Source organism: Camelus dromedarius, chromosome 24 (assembly GCF_036321535.1).
Source record: "Camelus dromedarius isolate mCamDro1 chromosome 24, mCamDro1.pat, whole genome shotgun sequence".
NCBI classification, from domain to species: Eukaryota; Metazoa; Chordata; class Mammalia; order Artiodactyla; family Camelidae; genus Camelus; species Camelus dromedarius.
Window position 1 is genome coordinate 26,926,382 of NC_087459.1, and position 17,064 is coordinate 26,943,445.

The 17,064-nt window shown below is 54.4% G+C and overlaps 1 protein-coding gene across 1 annotated transcript; it reads right to left on the bottom strand.

Moving 5' to 3' along the window:
• Positions 1 to 781: 781 nt before the first annotated feature.
• On the bottom strand, positions 782 to 2,547 carry CLDN4 (claudin 4). The gene has a single exon (XM_010980769.3). The coding sequence runs from the start codon at positions 2,308 to 2,310 to the stop codon at positions 1,681 to 1,683; it is 630 nt and encodes a 209-aa protein (XP_010979071.1). The 5' UTR covers positions 2,311 to 2,547; the 3' UTR covers positions 782 to 1,680.
• Positions 2,548 to 17,064: the final 14,517 nt, after the last annotated feature.

Genomic DNA, 17,064 nt, shown 5'->3' on the forward strand with positions numbered 1-17,064 from the left:
GTTCTTCACCCCAGGAAAGAGTGGCATCTGTCCCTGAGAAGGACAAGTGAGAAGAGACAGGACTGAGGGCCCCCACCCCCGGCTGTCCCTGCACCAAGGACGGCAGGACCACAGATGTGACTTTTCGACTCCTCCCAGGGCGGTGCACCCCCACCTCTAACCCACATACCAGGAGCCCGGGCTTACACATCTGGGCCTGTGACGCTTCCACGGGTCCAGGCTTCGGTGTCATTTCTAAAGGGATCGGAATGTGGCTCTCCAGGCGGAGCTGGGAGGCAGGTGAAAGGGCAGCATGGTGGTGAGAATGTGAACAGGGCAGATGATAATTCCTCCAAGCAGGAGCCATGGGAAGGCTTCACGGGGGAGGAGGCTCAGAGCTGGGTCTTCAGGACGAGCAGGATTCAGAGGGGTGGAGAAGGGGAAAAGGACATTCCAGGATGAGGGCAGGGACGGCCTGAGCAAAGGCTGGGAGACAGGACCTGGGGGGTGAGCAGACCAGCCTGGCTGCCCAGACAAAACTGAGACAAAGGAGAGGAGGGCAGGGAGCCCACCCCCCAGGACTGGCTGTTTCATCTGTCCTCCCCCCCTGGGTTCCCCAGCACTTCAGGGTCCTGGGCTTCACCCTCTAACAAACAGAGGGCTTGAGCAAGGTGATTCCAAAGGTCAGGGCCAGTTTCACTATCTCACAATTCCCCCAAACCAGTTTTGTGTGTTCCTGCCTGGGGTCCAGGCCCTCACCCTGTCCCGCCTACCTCCACAGCAGAAATCAAACGATAGAGCCTTCCTGTGCACAGGTCCCGTTTATTGTAGAAAATAATAGCAATTACCGTGACAAATAGTTTAAATTACAAAACAGAAACCACATAGGAGACAAGGAAAAGCCCAGGACTTCCTGGGTTGAGGGCCAGAGACAGACTGTTCCCCAGCCCTCCCCAGGCTGACCAATGACCTTGGCAGGGGGGGAGGACCCAGAGGTGGCCAGTCTCAGGGGGCCTCAGGGTCCTTCTGCTGAGGCTGCAGAGGCAGATCCCTGAGGAGGCGGGGTGGGGGCTGGAAGGGGTGCGGGCAGCCTCGGCTGCCTCTCTGGCCCCCTCCCCCACCACTACCCAAACCAGTTTGTGGCATCTCCGCCCCTCCCCTCTAAACCTGTCCGTCCACTCTGTGCTCAGCAACCGTGCTCCACGGGCAGGTGGGTGAGCAAGGCAGCCATTCTCGTGGCCACAGGTTTCCTTGGGCTAGGCACAGCCCAAGTGCTCGCTGATCCACCCAGAGGATGCTGGCTGAAGGAGTGGGGAAGATCACAGAAGGGGACAGTGGTCAACACGGGCATGGTCCCATCGTCCACTGGGCACCCACTCAGAGGCAGAGCCCAAGCAAAGTCAGAGCTGAGCTGTCCCGGCCAGCAGGAGCCAGCCCCCTCTATCCACAGCTATTCAGAGGAGAGTGATACAGGAGTCTCTTTCCATCCATCCTTGCTAGCATTGGAGGTGGTCTTGGGAAGGTGTCTGAGAGGGCCAGAAGGGGCTGAGGGCTGCCAGCCAATGGCCTGGCTCAGTCCCTGCTTGCCCAGCCACCAGGAGCCTGTGGCTGTGGCAGGGCCATCCCGGGGTCACAGGTTGCAGGTCACAGCTCAGTCCAGGGAGAAACAAAGGTGAAAGAAAAAGAGTCAACAGTAGCACCTTACACGTAGTTGCTGGCTGGGGCGGAGCGGGCGGCAGAGTACTTGGCCGAATAGGGCTTGTCGTTACGGGGCGGGCAGTTGCAGCAAAGCAGGCCCCCACCGAGCATCAGCAGACCAGCGGCAGCCCAGCCGATGTAGAGCGAGGCTCCCATCTCCCGCTTCTGGCCAGAGGCCACCAGTGGGTTGTAGAAGTCGCGGATGACATTGTGGGCCGTCCAGGACACGGGCACCATCACCAGCAGGCCGGCCAGCAGGAACACCACGCCGGCCACGATCATGGTCTTGGCCTTGGCGCTCTCATCCTCCACGCAGTTGGTGCACTTGCCGCCCACCACCGACAGCAGCACGCCCAGCACGGCCAAGATGATGCAGATGACGATGAGGGCGCGGGCCGCCTGCAGGTCCTGCGGCAGCGCCAGCAGCGAGTCGTACACTTTGCACTGCATCTGGCCCGTGCTCTGCACCACGCAGTTCATCCACAGGCCTTCCCAGATGGTCTGCGACGTGACAATGTTGCTGCCGATGAAGGCCGTCACACGCCACATGGGCAGCGCACAGCTCAGTATGGCGCCCAGCCAGCCCAGCACAGCCAGAGCGATACCCATCACCTGCAGCCCCATGGAAGCCATGGCTCAGCGTCTGCCGGGATCTAGGACCTGGAAGGCAGTGAGGATCCGGTCTTTGGGGCTGTAGGAGTCCAAATGCTGGGGACGAACACTCTGCCTTTCACTACAAGCCCGGAGGCAAAGCCAGTTGGAGCAGCTCCGAGCGGGAGAGTCAGGAGCACAAGCCCGGGGAGTAAGACCAGACCAGTTCCTTCCTGCCAACAGCTGCCGCACGCTCAGACTAAAGACCGAAGCAGTTATAAGGCTCGGCGGGAGGGGCGGTGGCTGAGGGAGGGGTTTCAGTCCCTGGAGCCGCCCCCTGACCAGTTTCGCTAGATTCCTGAGCCTACCAACAAAGGCATTTTAAGGCCCCAGCCCTGGGCTCCTGCGTCATGACCTGGAGAGCCAGTCTCAGGAAACTGCCCTTTCCCCCTGCTGAGGCCCATGCTGAGGTCAGGCAGACACTGAGTCACAGCCTACAGGCACCTGGACAGATGGTGGGGGAGGTGTGGGTGGGTTATGGGGACAGGGAGTTGGGGGAGCCAGGCCCAGCCAAGTTCAGGGCCTGAAGACCAGACTCCCCGCACCCCAGGGCTCCCTCATACCAGGCTTGGGTGGGTGGGTGGCGGTAGGGACCTTCAGGGAGAGGGTCTGAGGATGGGGTTCTGAGAATGTCAAGGGGGCCACACCTTGATTTCTGTTGTCCTTATCACCTTTATCACTGGCCTGATCATTACTATTAACAGTCTCACCATCCATGCCTCTGCCCCACCAGCGGTCTGGACATCTAATGCAGTCCAGTTTTAAGGAACAAGGAGCTGGAGGGCCGGGACTCCTGGGTCCATCACCGGCCCCCATCTCTCGCCCACCATCACCTGGCTTCCCAGCCCCGCCAGAGGAGGAGACTTGGAGGTGATGCCCTTTAGGCCAAAGAGAGAAGGAAGGCTGCCCCCATCACAGAAGTTTCGGCCAGTTTCTGCCAGGCTGAGCCTGCTTGACCAGAACTGGATGGGGGAGGTCACCAAGAGCAAGCCATGGGCCAGACCCTGGGGACATCAGCCCCGCAAACGGGTGTTTACTCAGTGAAGATAGACAGAACAGTTGTCTGATAAAGCCAGGATGGGAGCAAAGTCCCGTGAGACTTCAAAGGGGAGTGAGAACTCAGATAGGGTGGAGGTGGGGTTCCAGGGAGGGGGCCTGACATGGAAGGGGTGCTCCCTGGCACAACTCCAATGGGGCGCTGAATTCTTGGGCTGTGCTGCAGAGGGCACTGACGTCAGAAATCACCATGGATGGGTCCCCTGGAGTTGTGCAAGGCAGCCGGACTAGGTGAAGGAGAACTTCGGGGAGAGGGAACAGCGAGGACAAAGGTGCCGAGGTGGGGAAGTGCAGCCAGTTCTGGGAGCCAGAACAGATGCACAGGAATCCAGTCTGACCAGGGACAGGGGGAGTAGGGGAGGGGCTGGAGTGAAAGAGCCAAAAATCTCTGCCTCAGGCATCACTGAGCCTTGGGCTGTGCACCGAGGCATGGAGATGAACAAGGGGATTGGGTGCCAGGGTGTGGGGTCTCCATGCACGTTAGAAAGGGGTCTGTGGAAATAGGACAGAGGTCAAAGCAGCGCAGGGCTCGAGGGTCTGGAAGGGCTTGATTCAGGGCAGGGGAACCCAGAGGAAGAGGCCATAGTAGCGGTGAGAGAGACTGGCTGGGCTCATCCCGGCTGGATCAAGGGAACCCCACATCCTCTCTTTCCCACATGCTGAGCTCCAGTGAGACCCTGAGCTTTGTCTAACATTGCACCTGGGTGCTGGGGCGCTGTGTGTCCAATCTGACCAGAAGCTTCCTGAAAGAGGACTTCCCAGCAGGTGTGATTTGGGTGGAGGGCTTCTGTGAGCTACTTTGAAGCACGCCTGCTGAACCACAGTGCTGGAGGGGACAATCTAGCATGATGGGGAAGTTGAGGTCCCGGACTGTGGTTGACTGTAACACAGTGGCCTCCCCTCCAAGACTGGGGGCTCCTGGAGGACCGAAGCATGGCTTTATTCAACCTCAGAGCTCAGCGCAGGGGCTGACACATGCTAAGTGCTCACCAAGATAGGAGGCATTACCCCTCCTGGTTCCCAGTTGCCCTCCCGGACTCTCCTCCACACCCTGCCCCCCTCCCCCAGGCACACACACCAACACAAACAGGGATGGTTTCTGCCTGGATCACGCCTCCCCGGGATTTTCCTAACAAGGCTTTGAGGAACAGCACACAAAGAGACCAGTGGACTGAGCAACAGAGATAACTAACTACCCTTCGAGATGAAGGATAAGAGCTTTCCTGCAATGACCTCATCTCAGCCTGCCTGTCAGTAAGCAAGGCAAGAACTTTCCTGCCTGTACACAGATGGGTAAACTGAGGCCTGGAGAGGGTCAGGGATTTGCCCAGCACTTGCCCAGGGACTTGGGTGGGCACGTCATCCCAGCCCTTCAGTAAGGTTTCTGCCTACAGAAGTGAATTGGCCAGAAGGCCAGGCCCCCCCCCCACCCTGCTACACCCCCACCAACTTCCTGCTCACGTTCTGGGACAGAGTCAGCTGGTACGTGGAGAAGCAGGAGTGGGGGAGGGGGAGCGCACAGGCCCTAGAACTTTCCACCTGTGGCCCAACAGAAGTGACTAAGAATCTGTCCTTTCCGGCCCAGCTCAGCCAAGCACATCAGAGGCGGGCGGGGGAGGGGCTGAGAGCTAGGAGGAGGGCAGGTGCCAGAGGGCCCCAGGCAAAGGGCAGGCCCAGGGCAGGGGAGGTCTCCAGAGCTCAGGCAGGGCGGAGGGTGCCCAGGTGTGAAGGAGCTGCAGGAGCGGCTCTGCACTTGAGTGGAGCTGGAGAGATATCTGTTGATGCTAAATTTATGCCGGGAGACACTAACTGGGTCCCACCCACCTGCTGCAGGAAAAACACCAGCAAAGCTGGAACACTTTTCCTATATGCACTCTGACTCCCTGAGCCTGGCTCTCCCAACAGCCCAGATAACCTTTCACTGTGACACTTTATAATGTGTCTGCCATTCATCACCTTTGCTTTTCAGACTGAGTGGGCACTTATTTCTTTTCCTTTGTCCCAACATATACTGCATAATTTTATATCAAACATGCCAGTTGTTATCAAGGACAGCCCTCTCCCCAACCAGATCGGTTCATCCATCCCTGCCCATAACCTTCTTGCCAGCCCTGTGACCTTGGGGAAGCCAGCTCCATCCCTGAGCCTCAACTTCCCTCTTTGTAAAATGAGGATGCAAATACCCCTCCCCTACTGAAGACAAGGGTGAAGTGGGATGAGGATGTGAAAAATGCTTTGTGTGCTGAAGTTCAGTACCAAAGCTAGCATTTCCCATGCCTATAAACCATCCTGCCAGCCCTGTGACCTGGGGAACCCGGCTCCGTCTCTGAGCCTCAACTTCTCTCTTTGTAAATTGAGGGTGTTAGCACCCTCCTCTATCTAAGACACAGATGAAATAGATGAAAATGTGAAGTGGGTGGGGGGTATAGCTCAGCAGTAGAATGCATGCCTGGCGTGCAGAAAGGCCCGGGTTCAATCCCCAGGGCCTTCGTTAAGGGAAAAAAAAAAAGAGGACGTGAAAATGCTTTGTGAGCTGAAAACTTTAGGACCCTGAGGAGGGAAGAGGGAAGCAATCCCTCAGCTCTGGTCCCGCTGGTACCAAATGGGAGATAGGACTTCTCAGACCCTTGTCCGCGAAGTGCCAGGGGAGCCAAGTCTTTGATCACAATACACATATACACACAAACGCACGCACGCACGCACACATGCACGCACAGAGTGCCTCATGCCCAGCTCCTCAGGAAAGAGACAGATAAAAACTCTCATTCAACCCTGACCCTGAGGTGACCTGCTGTCTTCTGAGCCTTCTGTGCCCTTTTCTGGCCTGTGCGGATCTACCAGACTCCTGCCTGGGCGACCAGAAGAATCTCCAGGGGACCTGGGTCCCAGAACTTTCAATCCTCATCTTCCAGGACCAGAAACTCTAAGGCCCAGTCAGCCAGTGTCAAAATTATTCCTCACCAAACATAGCATCTTGATCTTTATAAAACCAAGGGTCTTTTTTGAAGGCAAAAAAAGCAGCAGCCTCACTCTCAGCTTGGAAGTTTGTCTAGCTGGAAGTTGGTTCAGAACTAATTATTTTTGCAAGAGTTCACTCACTTCTCAGCCCACAGACACAAGTTAAGATTCTGTTCTTTTTTAACCAGTGACAATGCTGTTAAATTGAAAAATTTCTTAAATTTCAGGAAATAATCTGCAAAGGGTTGTCATAATTCTCTGTGAGTGTAAACATGGTGTCATGAGTCACTTCGGAGCCACCTCCCACATTGTCCCAGGAGGAGGATCTCCTGGATGCTTCCAGCAAACAGGTGGTCACTTCTAGACCTGAGCCGGTGTGGACCGGCCACTTCCTGATGGCTCTGGCAACGATGGGGACTTTACCAGGGCAGACCCAGCACTGGCTGGGAGGGCTGAGCCCCAGGCTGGGACTTTCAGAGTCTGGGGAAGAATGTGGCAGTCCCTTCATGCCTCTTCTCTGAAACCACCCAGCCCTCCCTGGGCTGAATCTCAGCTCTGTCACTACCGATTCAGTGACATTGGGCAACAGAATTAAACTCTCTCAACCAATGTCCTCATCTGGGTAAGGAGGATGACAACGTCTCCCCTCCAGACACTGAGAGGCTCGGGGAAAACATGGAATCAAGGCCAGCCCGCTGAGATTCTGCTGGCCGCCCTGCCAGGGGTCTGGCAGGCCCAGCACAGGCTACAGGAGGCCAGGGCCTGGGCTGAGCGGGTAGCCGTCCTCCTGCCCTGGCCCGGGCCTGGCACTCCGCACCAGCGGCCATCCTCTCTACTTGACCCAGGAGGGCTTAATGACAGGCCTGGTTGCACAGGAGGCCCGGCCAGACTGGCTGAGCCAGCGCTGCCCCACGTGGGCTGAGGGGGAAGGTGGGGGCGGGGGTGGCATCTCCAGCGAAGGGAAACAGGACCACACTGCTGGCTGCAGTCCCACAGCCCAGACACAGAGGGCACTTCTGGGGACAGGACAGTGGGATGGGGATGTGCTGAATGGCTTTGGTTAGAGAGAAGGGCGCAGACGGTGGGAAGGGTTCTGTGAAGGGCAGGAGACTTAAAGACAGGATGGGACCAAGTGAGATTTTAATTTCTTTCCATTAGATTAGTGCTTCTGAGTCCAGCTTCTGCCTGGTGGTTTCAAAGAGTGGAGCCATCCTCCCATCCCACCCTGCTGTCCCGCCCTTCACAGGCCCCTCCTCTACTTCTCAGAGAGGTCCCTCCCAGGCCCCAGACAAAGAACCTCCTTCCCACTCACCCCGCCCCTCCCCCTGCTCCCCCTGCCTCTCTTCAGAGCAGCCCTCATCTCTGCTGGCTGTATCTTTACTTTCATCTTCCAGAGGCTGTAGAACAAGAAGACCTACAGACCAGGGGATCCCAGAGGACCCTCTAATATTTTGGAGGGGTCAGTCCTGCCCAGCCTCCCACCCCCCTAGACGGGAAAGCCTCCTTCCACCAGCCCTCCCCTCCCGCTGGTCAGCAAGAGTCGGGCCAGGCAGTAGGCTAGGTGCCTTAGGATTATGGGAAATCATTTTGTTTTATAAAGAACCACACAGGGCATCATCAGTCCCATTTTAGAGATGAGAAAACTGAGGCTTGGAGAACTGATGTCATGTTCCAGGGCCGCCAGAATATTGAGAAGACCAGGAATTTACAGCCAGCCCTGCCTGATTCTGCGGCTCAGCCTCTAAACCTGCCTCTCAATTATTATTCTGCATTCGTTTCTTTTACTCTTTCAAGATCTTTTCTTTTTTTAGTTTTGAAAAATGTTTAATTTAAGAATTATATAATTTCAAATGTCTTCCAAAATCCAGTTTCCTAGATTACTACAAAAGAAAGCAAATTCAACAAGAAAGTTAAATCATTAAATATGTTTCACTAGTATATACATGCAGAACGCCAAGCGATTAATATTTAGCCCTGGAATGCGTACCATGTCTTTTGTTTCTCCTTATTAAAGGCTCAGTCCAGCACTTTGTATAGGCTACGTACACCAGGCAGAGCTCAGCGTCTACCCGGCCCCACCTAAACAAACAAGTCCCTCGACCAGAGAAGCCAGCTCTGTGTGGACTCTGGAGGACACGGTCACCTAGAGCCCAGGGTAGGCTTCCTGGAGGAGGGGGTGGGGAGGAGGAAGGTGAGTAAAAGCTTAGAAGCCTATGGAGAGGAGCAAGTTCTCTGAAAAGGGGAGTGGCAAGGAGCAGAGACAGGGCCTCCGGGGGTGCTGCAGGACATGGAGCCAGGCCGGTGGTGGAGCTGGGCTGGAAAGCAAGTTGGGCACATTGGGAGAAGCCTCAAATACCCAGTGCAGAAGCATGGGGGCACAGCGCAGCCACGGACACGCTTTGAGCAAGGGCAGACCCAGCCAGCTGCACTTGTGGAAAAGTACCTGGACAAGTGTGGTGGGTTATCTGGGGGGGGGAGAGACAGGAGGGCTGCCCTGCTCTGGGGTGCACCATGGAGCCTTAAGACAGAAGAGGTGGGCATCGTTATTAAGGGAGCATCTTGACCACAGGACCAGCTGGACCCCCAGAGCAGCCTGCTGGCCCTGGACCAAGACAGACCTTGTCTATGGTGGGCAGAGCCAGAGGCTGGGTCATCCTGCCTTGCTTCCTGTCTGCCCCTCCAGTGGGGACCTCAGGGCATCCTCGAACCCAGCACTTTTTCCTTCCCAGCAGCCTGGGCAAGTTACACACCTGATGATGACAGCTTTCAGAGAAACTGTCTCTGCTTCCATGACACACCGAGAGGGAGAGAGAAACCAGCAGGCCAACCAGGGGATTCCCAGGCAGGCGGCCAGTGAGTCAGTGGTGACAGACCAGGGACAAAACCAGAAGTCTAGGGAGCACAAGTGGTACCTTGCCCCAGCCCCAGGTGACTCAGAGATATTATCCTCCCTGCTGGAGGGCCTCCCAGGCCTGGCCTTGCCAGCCTCCTCCAGCCTTTCTCCTGCTTAAAGGCCTTCAGACCCGGTTGGATGGGTGGACACCACCCACAGATCCTGACCCCTGGCCTTCTTGGGGCCCAGTCTAGCTGCCAGGTCTCTGTCCTACTGCCAAGTGTACCCACTGACCCAGCCCTCATTCTCTGCTGGCTCCCAGCTCTGGATCAGTCTAGTTCTAAGGAGGGCTATAACCGGCCCTGATCTGCTCCATCGGCCAGGGAGCAGGAGGTGGGGCTGAGCCAGGAGCAACCACGCTTGTGGTTAGTTTGAACTTTTTTATTTTTCAGTGTTCTTTTTAGCAGGGCTTAACCTATACAGTTTGAACTTATGATGTGGGCCTGAGAGCTCACCCATGGCCCTCAGTTACACCCTCCCTCCCTCCACACACTTTCTGCTCTCCAGCAAGGCTAGGGGGCTGCAGGTGCCCAAGGGGCTGACCAGCCACCACTGGCTTGGTGTCCCTGCCCCTCAGCATCACTCTACAGCTGCCCCCTTCTCCACTGTCCACCCGGACCACACACCTTGGCTTAAAGCTGCCACCACACACCTGGGTGTGCACCAAGGGCCCCATGTGTTTCTTCCTTTTCTTTTAATCATTCTAGTTCTTTGCCATCTCAGCAGGCTGACAGGACTCTCAACATCAGACCTTCCTGCAGCTCCGCCTCTGACCAAGGATACACAACATCCCAGGACATAGGGAAATCCTCTCTTGAACCATCAGCCATTGCCAAGCCCTGGTTGCCATTGAAACCTCCAGCCTCCAGTCTGCAATGCCCCCCTCAGGGCCTGGGGCTCAGTGGCCTCCCACACTGAGACAGCAGAAATCACTGGCCAGGAACCATATAATCATCAACTAAAAGGTATCACCTTTTGTTTCTGTGACTAGAACCTAACACATAGTAGGAGCTTTTCCTGACACCGCACACTCCCAAGTTGCCCGCACCCCCTAGTCACTGCTTCCTAATGAAGGAATCTCTCCCCCATCATTTTCTCCTGTCCGCACTCTGAAACACCAAACCCTGGCTCTTCGTGACCTTGACCTTGATCTCAGGGTCAAGCTTAGGGAGAGTTTCTGCCTCAGTCTTGCCTCTCTTTCCACCCCACCCCTGGCCAGTCACTGTTGGGAACCGGGGATGGGGAGAGAGGGAGAGAGCAAAGGCAAACTGATACAGCAATAACCCACCCACACACCAGCCATTGTTTCCCCAGCCTCCTCACCAGCTTTCCCCCAGCCTCATCCTCCACACCCAGGCCACGGCATCCTTGTGACACACTTGCCGCCAACCCCCACTCACCCACAGAAGCCTTCTCTGGATGCCCCTGATACTAAAATCAGCCATCGTCTGGCCCAGCCTTCCTCTCCTGCTTCATATCCTGGGATCCCGATTCCCTGCCTGGCCACCAGCCCCATCAGCATCTCATCCCTTGTCCCAGAACGGCTCCCTGGGCCCTCGAGCCTTTGTACATGCTGAGCTTCGTCATTTTGTCACGTGGCAAAGCCCATCCCATCCTCTGAACCCCAGCCCCAAGGCCGTTTAGGGACTACCTCTGGGCTCTCCCCAGTGCTTGTGATCACTCCCTCAGAGCACTTGTCCCACTGTGTGTGGACATGACCGTCCCCCCGCCCCCCCAGCTAGGCTGGGAGTCCCTCAAGCCCAGGGATGGTGATTTATTTTCCTCTGACTTTCCCACAAAGAGCCTGCATGTGTCCGAATATGCATCAATGACTGGCTACTGAATTTTTACTCTAACTGAACCAGAGTGAAAAAGAAGGCAGATAGTGATATACATAAATGATGTAATAAATAAATCAATGGAAGAGAGATAAATCTCCCATGTAGAAAAGTCCCGCCAAGTGTCTGTAGATACTGTGCCTTCATGGAGGGACGCACACCCCCTCCTTCCTTGAATGTGGGCTGCAGAGTGGCTTCCTTCCAAAGAAGATAATGAGGAAAGGAGGGAGAAAAAGCAACTTCGCAGCGGAGAAACCTGACAAACACTGCCTCAGCCTGGTGACCAAGGTCAACATCATAGCCATAAATCATGTTGCTATGATGCGAAAAAATGGCACTTGAACACTGTGATCTTCCTCTCTAAAAACCCATGATCCCAGTGTGATCATGAGGAAAACGTTAGCTAAAGCCCAACAGAGGAGCGTCGTACAGTACATCTGAACAGGACTCCTCACAACGGTCAAGGTCATCGAAAACAAGGGAAGCTGGAGAAATGGGCAGCCAAGAGGGGCCGAAGAAGCCGTGACGACTACATGTAACGTGTCCTGGATGGAATCCTGGGACAGAAAAAAGCTGTTAGGTAAAAACTAGAAATCAATGTAAATTACGGACTTCCGTTAATAATAATTAATGGAAACAAATGTGTCATCCTAATGTAAGATGTCTGTAATAGGACAACAGGCATGGGGCTTACATGGGAACTCTGTACTATTTTCTTGATTCTTCTGTAAATCTAGAACGATTCCCCTCCCCCCAAAAAAGGCTATTTTTATTTTATTATTATTATTTTCTAATGGAGGTATTAAGGATAGAGCCCAGGACCTTGTGCATGCTAAGCATGCACTATACCACTGATCTAGTCCCCCCATCAAAAAAAAAGTCTATTTTCTAAAAGAAGAAAGGAAGGAAGGAAAGAAGAAAGTAAGCTAGCTAGCTGAGCCCAAGCCCCACCTCCTCCAGGGAGCCTTCCAGGTTTCTGCTCGGGTAGTAAAGGGTTGTTGAGGTTGCCAGCAAACAGGACTTAGGCTCCAGAACCTCTGAAGGGGCATGTCCAGTTCTTAGCAGACGCTTGCTGAAGCACCGAGGTGGCCAGCCATCATGGTGTATTCATATAACTCTTAGATGGTTCAGGAAAAAAAAAAGTGCCTTGGGAGGGGAGAGTGTGTGTATGTGGCAAAATGTTAACAGTTGGTGAACCTGGGGGGAAAGCATGTGAGTGCTCATTGCACTATTCCTGTACCATTTCTGTAGGGTTTTCATTTTTCAAAATAAAAATCTGAGAGAAAAATTAAGAAGGAATCAAGTCAGGCGAGAGTCGTCAGAAGACACCCCCCCCCCCCCCGCCTGCAAGGAACCACGTGTGCAAAGGTGGTGTGGTATCGGGGAGGCTGTGAGGGACCAGAGGCCTGGAAGGCAGGAGGGGTGGAGAGAAGGGGACGGTGGGCAAGAGGAGGTGGAGGGATAGACAGGTGAAGGTCAAATCCTCAGGGCCCAGGAGGCCAGGGTGATGTGCTGCGGTAGAGCTGAGTCTGTGTGAGGCCAGCAGCAGACATTGGGGTGACCACCAGGGCAGGGCAGGAGCTCCTCAGGCCTGGCTTCCTCATCCAGCCCATCCCTGCCAGGGTCCTAGGGCCTCCCAGGGGCTGGGTCACACGGATACTGCCCACCACCTCCCCACAGACACATATCCAAGGTCCTCCTGGCTCCCGGGTCCCAACCCTCTGGCCACCAATTGCCTGGTCTCTCCCCAGAGCCTAACCCAACACTGTATACACTGGGCTTCTCTGCTGGTGGCTTCCCCGTCCACCTACTTCCGTGGCCCCAGGCCTCCCTTTGGGATGAGTCTGGTACAAAATGACCCTCTCTCTTTCCCTCTCTGTGCTCTGGACAGGCTGGGGTGCTCAGACCTCACTATCTTGGAGGACGAGGCCGGTAACATTAATAACAGTAGCCACTTGAATGTTCACAGCAGCACTATTCCAATAGCCAAAGGAGGAAGCAACCCAAGTGGCCATCAGAGGATAAGTAGATGAGCCATGTGGGCTACATCCATACACTGACATTATTTTTCAGCCAGAAAATGGAACAAAGTGCTAATACAAGCAACAACGTGGATGAACCTTGAAAACAGTATGCTAAATGCAAGAAGCCAGGTAAACTATACATAAAAATAGATTTTTAAAAAAGTTTCTTCTGTATAGCACATGGAACTATGTTCAATACCTTGTAATAACCTTTAATGAAAAACAATGAAAATGAATATATGTATGTATATGCATGACATTGTACTGTATACCAGAAATCGATTGCACTTCAATAAAAGAAAAATTTTTTTAAAAGCCAGGTAAAAAGGCTAAAAATAGTACAATGAGCACTCATCTGCTCTTGTATGATTCTGTTTACGTGAAATGTCTAGAATTGGCACATCTATAGAGACAGAAAGTAGATCAGTGGCTTAGGGCTGGAGAGGATGTGGGGTGGGTGGGCAAAGGGTACAACGAGGTTTCTCTTCATGGTGATGAAAATATTCTAAAATCAACTATGTTGGGGGTATAGCCAAGTGATAGAGTATATGCTTAGCACGCACAAGGTCCTGGGTTCGATCCCCAGTACCTCCATTAAAAAAATAATAAAAGAAAATAATCAACTGTGGTGTTGATTGTGTAACTGTGAATAGACTAAAAACCATTTTGTTATATGCTTTAAATGGGTGAACTGTATGGTATGTGAATTATGTCTCAATAAATCTGCTTCTAAAATAATAATAATTAGCACCTGTCAAAAGCCTGTCAGGTGCCAGGCAGGCCCCACAAGTCTCTGCTAGCCCCTGTAATTGGATAACAGGAGTGGATTTCTGCCCCAACCAAACCGCATTCCTGTGTTGTTGGTTTTTTTTAATTCAACTTAATTGGGTATTCTAAAGATTTTTCTTTTCTATTTTCGATGATTGAAGCTCTTAAGCTGCATGATGGAACTGTTTTGTTTTTTTGGTAAGAAGAGTAAAGCAAGGACCTGGAGACACACACTAGAGCAATCTCCTTAGAAAAATTCAGCACAAGCAGAAGAGAAACACTTAGAGGGGAAAGTGTGGAGGGAGGGTATTTCAAATAGTGAATCTGTAAATCACTTCTAAATTGATAGAAAACAAAATTGGAGTTGAAGAATAAGTAGGTTTCCAATTGGCTGTTGCTGTTTTTTTTTTTTTTTTAAGTTAAATAAAAGGGATATCAGCCCCTTCTACCAATGTAGAAACCAAAGAAAGCATAGAGCATTTAAGTGACTTCCCCACGGTCACACGGCTTGGGGGGTAGGATTTGAACCCAGAATGGTCTGAAACCAAAGCCAGTGTGTGTGACCACTACAACAAGCATCAAGTCTACTCGAGATTGTTTTCAAGACGTTACTGAGCCTGGAGGAGCTGGGAAGAAACTTAGAACCCCACAGGGCCCGTCTTCAAAGGCTGCTGGTTCGGTTGTGGACACACAGGAGCCGCCAGACCCGCCCAGGATGGTGCGTGGCTGGGGTGGAGGGTGCAGGAATGTAGCAGCGTAGAGGAAATTCTGGATGCCTGTCCCAAGCAATGCCCCTTCCCCGCAACCACAACTCCTGTCCAGAATGAGCTGGGAAGCCCAGTAGGAGACAGAGGCCCTGGCAGTGGCGCTGCATCCGACGGACAACCACTGCGCGTCCAGCTCCCCGCGGAGGCTGGGCAAGCCCGACTTCCCGGGAGTGTCCCCGTGCGTTTGCTTGTGGGAACTGCAGCCTCCGAAGTGTACTCAGCCTGCCGATGGGAATTTTGAATATCGCTCCGGCTCAAGGCAGGTGGAGTGAGGAGAGTTGTGACCGACAGAAAAGTGATGCGCCCGCCCAATGTACCCCCAGGTTGGGGTTCAGCGAAGGGAGGGGTTTCAGTGTAAATGGTAAACCATAGGTAGGGTTGACAATTTTTCATCATGATGAAAAATAAAAGCTGACTATTGCTGTGTGCATGGCAGAGATCCGTCTTTCCCAGCGAGGGTTGGCAGCCCTGAGGTGGGCGCCCTTGGATGTCTGCGGAGGGGCACAACCAGGGTGGCTGAGGCCCTGATGTAGATGTAAAGGAGGTGGTCATCCAGGGCAGGACTGTGAGGTCCACGGGAAGTAAGTAGCCCATACCGGACCTAGTGGCTGTGGCTCCGGGAGCAGAGGAGGGCCCCCCAGTGGAGACGAGCGTCACTGCAGCCCTCCTCTAATAACCCCCAGGAAAGTCTGGGCACCCCACCTGGGCTCTGTCCTGAAGGGTGGGGTCGGGGTGACTAGACCAGGGCTCCCACTTGAGAACCGAGAGCCTAGGAACGAGGAAGGGGACTTCTCGGCCCTCCACGGAGGGGAGTGAGGAGGGTAAGCAAATGAATGTGTGCCTGTGAGGAGAAAGGAGGGGAGGAGAGGCTGGGGCTGTCCAGGAACCCCTGGGGTGACTGCAATTCCAGAGTCACAGCCCCCTACTCTTCTCTCCTCCTCATTATGCCCACCTGGGCCTAGGACGATGGCAGAAATCCATCGTGTTCATGATGGAATGGAGAGCCAGCCAGGCTAAGGAAAAGCAGCCTATCCCCTCCCCCACCCCCGCCACAACCTGACCCTGCCCTGAGCCCCTTCCCCTCTGTCAGCGCCAGGCCCTGCTTCTGATCTCACCCCCCGCCCATGGTTCCATGGGAGAAAGAGCTTAATGAAGAGGCAAGAAGAGGGGGAAGAGGACCCAAAGAAGGGTCTTCAGTGAAGGGAGAGGGGGAGAGGTGGGAGGTTCACCAAGGGGATGGGCTCCCAGAGAGTGAGCAGGGGGCGGCTCTGAGTGGGCAGAATATTCAGGACAAAGAATAGACCGAGAAAGCCCTGAGGGGTGGGTCTGGTAGAGGCTGGGTCCCATCTGGGCAGCACCCTTGGCACAGCTCTGAGGCAGCCCGCAGGCTGGGTTTCGGCAGGCCTGCCTGAAAACAGAAGAGGCTGGGGCGGGGCCTCTTTATGGCTCCTGGCGAAACTGGCCCTGGGGACAGGGAAGAAGTTTCTCCAGGGCAGTGGGAGGAGGAGTAACTCACTCCTCCCTCCCAGGCTCATGACACCCCAGAGCCTGGGAATTACCCAAAAGCAGCCAACCAGACCAGGCTGAGAGAAAACAGCTTCACCCTTCCCTGGCCACTGTCACCTCATACCTTCCCCCATCACCCACAGGGCGAGAAACACACACACCCTCTCACACAAACACAAACCCACACAGACACACACCCATGGGCTAGGCCCCAACCTGACCTCCCACCCAGAGATAAACATCCAGCACCTGCAGACAGCATCCCCACCCGGAGCCCTCCCCCGCCCCACCTCAGCAGAGAACAGCCCACTCAGAAGCCCACCCCTACTCACTCCCAGAAAAGCATGGCGCCAGGTGAGCCCGAAGACCAGCTCGCAGACACAGCCAGACTCAGGTGTGGGCCCACCCCGGCCTCAGAACCAGTTTTGCTTCTCAGCTGGCCCATTTAAGAGGCTCCTTAGGGAAAGAGAGAGAGGGAGGGAGGTGGGGCAGCAGAGATGGAGGGGATGCCCAGTCGGGGTGGGTTGGGGGGGATCCCAGCCTGGCTGCCGGGGTGAGAAAACATACACTGGGTGTTCACCTCCCTGGAGCCACGCACTTTAACATCACAAGAATTGGAGGTGTCCCTACCCCTGCCTTCACTGCTGGAATCCACAGCACCTGAGCACAACTGGCCGTTTCTGCCCCCGGCTGCGGCATCTGCTGGTTTGCTTAGTAGCTCCCAGTGCCTGTGATGGGCCTTCCCGGGGCAGGGTCTGTCTCCCCCTTGGAAAGCTCTCCCCAAAGCAAGGCCACGTCTCTCCAGTCAGACCAGGGCCTCAGAGTTGAAGACAGCAGGTGTGCCAGATATGACTGCTTTTATTGGAAACAACAAAAACTGACAATGTTTAACTCAAGTCAAAAAAAAAGGTATTGGAATTGGAGGG